The sequence below is a fragment of the Haplochromis burtoni genome, unplaced genomic scaffold (assembly GCF_018398535.1).
Source record: "Haplochromis burtoni strain Fernald_Lab_line unplaced genomic scaffold, NCSU_Asbu1 Contig_36, whole genome shotgun sequence".
Taxonomy (NCBI): Eukaryota; Metazoa; Chordata; class Actinopteri; order Cichliformes; family Cichlidae; genus Haplochromis; species Haplochromis burtoni.
Window position 1 is genome coordinate 1,669,968 of NW_024582397.1, and position 7,450 is coordinate 1,677,417.

The following is a 7,450-nucleotide window of genomic DNA, read 5'->3' on the forward strand; positions in this document are numbered from 1 at the left end:
ACACACACACACACACACACGTATAACTTTTTGAGCTGCTCTGCTCCAGCCCCATCCCCTCTCACCCTCTCAGCCTTTATTCAACAATAGAAACTTGTTTCCGGGATCTGTGCGTCAGGCTCTGTCATGTGAATGACCCACCAGCACAAAAGCCAAGACCCCCCGACTTGGAAAAAAAGGGGGATATAGCTGCCATGACTGTGATGATGTCACTTTGCCAAAACTGTGCCGTTAGCAAAGAGAGGAGACAAAATCAGTTTGGGCAGGCATTAAAAGCCCCTGCACTGAATGCATGTGATGCCCTGATAAGACTGCAGCTGTTTCCCCCCTGTTTTTAAGATAAATGTAAACTTTTTTGGACATTTATTTTGAAACATTTATGGAAACGGATGAAATTGCTCATGCACTTCACAAGTTCTTGTTTTTTTTCACATAGTTGGCACTTGTATAACAAGTAAGATAGTCTTTGTTTTGTATCCACCTGCTGTTCTAATATTTTTTTCTTCTTGATTTGTGTTGTGTGGCTACAGATAATTAGTGCTATCAGTATCACTGGCCCTTTTCTCCCTGGAATTACCATAAGAAAGAATTTGACACCACTTTAGACTTTTTCATGTCTCAAAAACCCTAATGAGCCACCGCTTCACCTCAAATGGATCTTCTGAAAGAGGAAGGATCTTCACTTGTTACCTTTTCAGTTATGCGCCTCAGCATCACTTCAAATAATTAATGAAGCTTTAAAGTGATTCAAGGATGTGCCAGATAGAAACTGCTGCATTACCTTGTAAACCGAAATACTGAAAAATATAAGCAGGGTGAAAAAGTGGCTGCCAGTTTGATCACTCCAAAAAAAAAAAATTCCACTTAAATTCTGATAAGTGCTGGCAACTTAACAATCTGGCTCTTGGACACATCCTCCATTGTATTCACTGCTGGCCAAGAAACTTCCTGTAAATACGTTATTGTTTACAACAGAAGTTTCATACCCAGGATTTCTTAAGGTCAACATTTCTTCTGGCACACTAAGCCTGAACTGCACTTTATTCCCCTTTAATTTAACAGCTCCGGCAGCTTTTCTAGTTAAATCGACTGTTCATTATTGAGACCCATTTTACGAAGGGGCTGTGAGGTGCAATTTAATGAATCTCTGGCACAAAGCTCCCTTTCAGTGCTGCGCGAAGAATAGAGGCTATTTAGACCCTGTAGGGCTTTATGTCAAAGGCAGCCCATAATAGTTGTCAGGCCAGGGCAGAAATTCCCACTGGCCTGGGAATGCACTAGAAATCAACTTTTGCCATGAGCAGATTAAGACACAAGCAAGCAGTTGGGAAGATTCTCCCATATAGTGGCATCTGTTTAGACGCTTAGATTTTCCCACAGACAAAACCCCCCCCAAAACTTTCCCTGTACTGTAATGTTGTGATGTGCTAGCTGTTTGTCCCTGTGCCTAAATGAAAATTAAGATTATAAATACATTTTTATTTGGGTATCCACACAGGAAACAAAAATATTAGTATATTTTTCCTTTTTTATTTTAGTGTTTGGAGAAAGACGAGAGGAACGTGTGAACAATGGTGTCGGCTAGTTGAGGATTTGAAAGTTATTTACATTTTTTCTTTGTTTGGGGGGGTTTAAGCATAGTTTGTTTGATAGTCATGAACGTAACAAAGGAGGATATGGTTGTTTAAGTCTAACAGAGATCATTTTGTATTACATTTCTGCCTCCGTACTCTATCCACCATGTTTTTTTCCCTTCTCACTGTAACAGTAATATCCTCGAGTTTCATGAAAGCTTTTTTGGTTCAGAGCACACACAAACAGTTAAACTAGAGGGGGAGAGTTCTGACAGAGGTTATTGTCCTCGGCTCAGCAGGGAATTTCAGACAAATCCCTCTTAGATGCAGGTGGTCGGGCACAAGCAAAGAGTTAAGTCCAGCGGTCCCATTGCCCCTCCTCTTTGATGTTCTGACATCATTTGTCCAGCCCCCCGAAAGATCTCCTTACTTTCCTCAGAGCGCGTCACTTCTACTCTGGAATGTTTACAGGAACTTCATGAGCAGCATCAGGACCAAGTTTTTATCAGAGGAAAAAGGGCATGCTGTGAAGAAATTTTGGGTTCAAGGATCACAGTGGATGCCACAGGTGTAGCTGCTGGGCTCAACAGAGTAATGGCTGTTCAGACTGCAATCATGAACCCTCAGTTCATGAATTTCTGCTTCCCTGGCTCTGTGATGGAGTATGATGTGGAAAAAAGTCTTGATGGAAGTCTCCTGGGTGAGACAGAAAATGATGAGGACTACAAAGAGACGACGAGGGATTTGTTGAGTTTCATAGACTCAGCCTCCAGCAATATCAAGCTAGCTCTGGACAAGCCAGTGAAATCTAAAAGGAAAGTCAACCACCGGAAGTATCTGCAAAAGCAGATCAAAAGGTGCACTGGCATTATAACACCAGGAAATGCTGCAGAGGCCCCAGTAAAAAGACAGGGTTCTCCACTGACTCAGCCAAGCACTTTGCAGAGCAAAACTCTACCTAAGCGTGATGGTGTTCAGGCCAACTTGCAGAGCAAAAGCTTGGCAGCTCTCTTCAGCCCTGTGAAGGATATAAGGGGTGAAAAACCCAAGAAACCACCGCTGAGGCATCGCAACCTGCCCCCTTCTTTCTTTACCGAGCCTGCTAATTGCTCCAAAGTCAGTTCAACATCTGGAATGACGCTGAAGGACTTGGAGCGAGGCAATCCAGAGGCTACAGAGTTCTTTGAGCTCTTGGGGCCCGATTACTGCAACATGGTCAGCGATCAGGATATTTATCAAGGCATGCCTCTCCGGGTGCAGCCAGAGTTGGGAGGGCCAGATCCAGCTTCCTACGATACTCATCATTTAGTTGGTGGCCTCCTCTACTCGGAACCCTGGACTAGCTGCTCAGGACCCTCTAAAAAAGTAGGGGAGAGTATGCGTACAGGCCCAGCCCAGCCTCCTGTCTACTGTCAGTCTGAGGGTGCTACGGGGCCCATAGAAGACAATGCGCTGTGCACTTTAGCCTTTCCAAACTTCTTCGCAGACTGCCCCATACCTCAGGTCACCTACGATTTAACTGGTGGTTATAACAGGGCTAATTATTCATCTCTATGAGAGGCTGACAATTCTTTTGGCTTATAATATGCAGATAATTATGTTTAACAGTAGTTTATCATATCAGGTTTGTTGTGAAAGCAGTGTTGCAACTGGAAAACATGTAGTATCATCCCTACTCAACAAAGTGTGTCATGCATTTACTTCCGGAAAAAAAAGTAACTGGATACCAAGTGCTTCTTCCACTCATAGTTTTTCCACTTGTGATAAAAAGCTTCACACATGTATATGATTGCGTCTCTCTCAGGCAATTTATATTGCAATCGATGAAAATGCATTTGATTCTGGCTATGCTGTTGCTTTAGTTAAGTTGTCCACTTGAGAATGTGCAAATCAGACTACAGATTATAACATTTATATATTTTACAAAAATAATCACACAAGCAGCACAAATACTTGTTGGTTTAGTCCACAAAGCATCTCTTTTTGTTTTTTTTTTTATATATCATAGGACTGTTTGACAAAACAAATGGAGCACTTTTCCTGCTAGTAACATTTCTGTGCAGCAACATAAAAGGGACTACTAATTTTAATTTTAATTTTCAAACAGTAATGTCTGATGCCGTGTTTGCTTGATGAAGTTTTATAGCTCTGAAGTTATTTTCAGCTGGAAGAATTTCACTTGTGCCCTTTTGTCTGTGGAAAAGCCTTTAATGTATCTAGCTATTGTAATAAGAGGAAATAAAGCTGGCCTTTATTACTGTGTCTGGTTGTGCTCATTGTGGAAGGCGAGGTTTAATTATCATGAAGAAATGAGGATACAAAGCAGAAAACGTCCATGACTGAAGATGTATGTTTGTAAAATATAACAGAGTTAATCTGTATAAAAATACACACACTTTGCTGCATGGTGCATTTTTACAATTCTTCTGGGGCAGATGCTTGGAAAAACTATGTGCTACATTTTGTTGACAGAAAATAATAAAACCTATGAAAAGCTTCACTTTACCTTTGTGATTTTGAAGTTAACACAATTACATTGATTACTTTGCACTACCACTGCACTGGAACATTAGGTGGAAAAATATCTAAATATTGTCATTTTGCCCATATGTTTAGTTCAAGTTGACTGGCGATTTAATCTTGAAACCCTTTAAAGCATAACCTTTGCACAGGAGGTCTCTGGAGATTTGAATGCCAGAATCCTCTTAATGGTATACAGCGTTAACCCCCTCTGCTGGCTGCTAAAGGTTCATTCATTTGCATTCTAACATCGAACCTCATCCCGGCCCAGACATTTGTCTTGAAGTATCACCCTAGAGTCTGCATGAAATGACAGGGGTTGAAAAAAAAAAAACAAGATTTAATATGAAATTGTGTCATGAAAAATGGTGACTTCGAGGGTCCTGTAAACCATAGCGGAACTCTAGGGTCTGCAAACCTGAGCGTTCTTTAATAGAACTTGAACATCCTTGTTGTTCTGGGGTCACAAATACTAGAGACAGAACTGCAATTACTCAAGATTGTTTTCGGGGACCCAATAAAAGTTTTGCCGTGACATTGAGGCATTTCAGTGCAAGGCGAGAGATGAATTTGAAGTCAAGGAAAGTTCTTAAACTTTTTTCTTTACTCATTTTGCCCCCATATTTTTTAAGCACAATTACTGATTTATTTTTACTTCAGTAACCATGCACAATCTGTCTCAGCTCTGGTCTCTGTCACACCTCTTGGCAGCTTAGATCGAGTACAAGGTTTGGACACAATTAACTCCAGTTTACTGACCACAGTGGACTCATTTTCTCAATTTTCAAAATCAAAAATGTCTTCGGTCTGTAAGCAGGTATTTAGCAATTGCACTAGATGGCAGTATTGTTCTGTTGAAAACCCAGTGTCCACCACTCCCATCCAGACACCAATGATATATGGCATTATGAATGTAATTCTAGCCTCTTATGCTGAGTTGTTCTGCACACACCTGCTCATAAAATGAATCTGTCATGATTTAGTAAGCTGCACTGGAATGAATAGTTATAAAGTAATTTTTTAATTTCTTGGTCTTTTTTCATTTTTGGTTTAAAAGAATCCTCACTCACCACCAATAAGATGCTGTAAGCATAAACAATTATGGTGCATATATCCATTGTAATGCACCCTCTGCTATGAAGCTAACATTGTCTGCCAGTCTTTTGTTTTACCTCCTGCCAGTTAGGTTTATTGGAAACTGGTCAACATTACCCCCTGCCATATGTGGGGAAAAACAATATCTGGCAACTTGCAATACAGCAAACTATGCTCACAGAAGGCATATGGATTTTCTGTCTCTGAGTTAACATCAACTGATACATTCAGATTAGACCCCGCTGATGATGGAGCCACTGCTGAAAGCCTCGCTTTCATTTGTGGCACACAGGAGTAGCAATGTTTGTCAAAGGGATTAACAAGATCTGTGTTAGTTCTGACCTGAATACCAAGAGGCAGATATCTTGGTAAACGAAATAACAATCAGCAGATTATCTAGCATGGCGTGTAAGGTCCTCTGATGCAAAAAGGAAAAACAAAAATACAGGAGCTCATAATGTCAAGTGCATGCACACATATGAACTCAACAGAATCTGTATTGAAGAAAACCCTACTGCAGAAGTTCAATTTCCAGTGTGCACAATAACGTCTGTGCAACACTGGAAATTGAGAATCTACTTCCATGTTTGCCCTCTCACTGACCTTTCACAGCTTGTCCTCGTGTCTTGTTAACACCACAAGGCTGAAAGCACTGTGCAAGATGATATTCACGAGCCTTTTTTACCCCTCTCCATGACAACTTTTGTCACTCACAGAATAACCATTGCATGTTTACAACTGAGGGCAAATAAATACTGTAATAGTAAGACTTTCCATGTAGGTTGCTGAAGCATCACCGTTATCTTAAAATAATTTTAAGTTTTACAAATTATGTAAAAAAAAATGCTGGATGAAATTAACTGAGAATCGCTCCTCGTATCAGGTTATACCCTATTTGCTTGTAAATATTACATATTTATTTGACATTTCTCTCAAATGCAAAGTACTATATCTTTAAAAGCCCCTCTATATTTCAATGTCAACAAGTGCCTTTCTATTACCAGTACAGAGAGCCACTGATGTATTCATTCTTCCAAAGATTTCCTTTCTAAGTCTTCAAATAGATCTTTTGCCTGCAACAAACTGAACTTTGAATCCTTAAATTTGGAAATGCTATTTTATCACAAAGCATGTTGTAGGCTGCTTCCCATCTTTTCAAGGGCATCATGCTGCAAGTTCTTTAAGGATTGTAAACAAGGTCAGTGCTGAGAGATCTCTTCACAGTACGCCCTGCAGTTCTCACATCTTATTTTGCAAGTGCTCAACCAGCGGGAGCAGTTAGAATTACAATCAGAAACAGGTTTACGTACACATACGAGGAGTGTCAATCAAGAAATAGAGGGTAACTAGTGTTTATGCAAATAAAAACAAATGAACATACATCTACCGAAAAGACAAGTGATCAGTTAACATTCATTTTAACTCATGGGAAATCCCTGCCTGACCCCCTTTTTGTCCATGTTGTAAGATTAAACAAAACAGTGGTTTGCTTTCAGCACAGTATATTTATTTCCATATGCATGTCATGTCTCACCGCTTTCCATTTAAGTCTGCATTCATTTTCAGTAGCTCTGACGCACTGTTTTCTACCTCGAGGGTGTTGTGGGTATGCTTGCTTACATCTCTGTGTTTTTGTCAGTGTGATAACAATTGCAAGCTGTGCAGCTGACAAAAGTCCTGGCTAGATTAAAGACAATACTGCCTCAAAATTCTTCATCGCCAGCAGATGCTACTCATATTGAAAGACAAAACTCTCACACTGATAAATATCAATCAAAAATCAACTCCCTGCTCAGATGACAGATTTTGATATCTGCTGCTGCTGTTTTGACCTTTCACTTAAAACATGGGCTGTCAAGAGGCTGCAGAAAAGCTAAATGATAGCGTCACTTTAGTAAATGCAATTATGGCTTGGTGTTTTTTCTCATGTCTTAATAATTAACACAGAATAAACACAAAATATTGCACTACTGATTAACTCCATATATACACACACACACATACACATCTATGTGCGTGTGTGTTACTTGTTGAGTCCCTTTCACATTGAACAACCCATCCATCCATCTAAGTCGGGTCACGCTTGGGGGAGCTAAGTATCCATAGCATGTTTTAGCCAAGCAATTTCCTCAGGTTTCCCCACTCATAGTTGGTCACGCTCCATCAGAGTCACAGCTAGAGATTTTGTGGCTCTTGACAACAGCTAAACAGAAGCTTTAATACAATGAATATCCTGGGTATTTTCCAAGGGCCTGTCCAGC

At 40.2% G+C, this 7,450-nt stretch overlaps 1 protein-coding gene across 1 annotated transcript; it reads left to right on the forward strand.

The window, feature by feature from the left end:
* The first annotated feature begins 1,596 nt into the window (after positions 1 to 1,596).
* Positions 1,597 to 4,254, forward strand: LOC102291949 (protein FAM181B). The gene has a single exon (XM_005926523.3). The coding sequence runs from the start codon at positions 2,169 to 2,171 to the stop codon at positions 3,129 to 3,131; it is 963 nt and encodes a 320-aa protein (XP_005926585.1). The 5' UTR covers positions 1,597 to 2,168; the 3' UTR covers positions 3,132 to 4,254.
* The last annotated feature ends 3,196 nt before the right edge of the window (positions 4,255 to 7,450 follow it).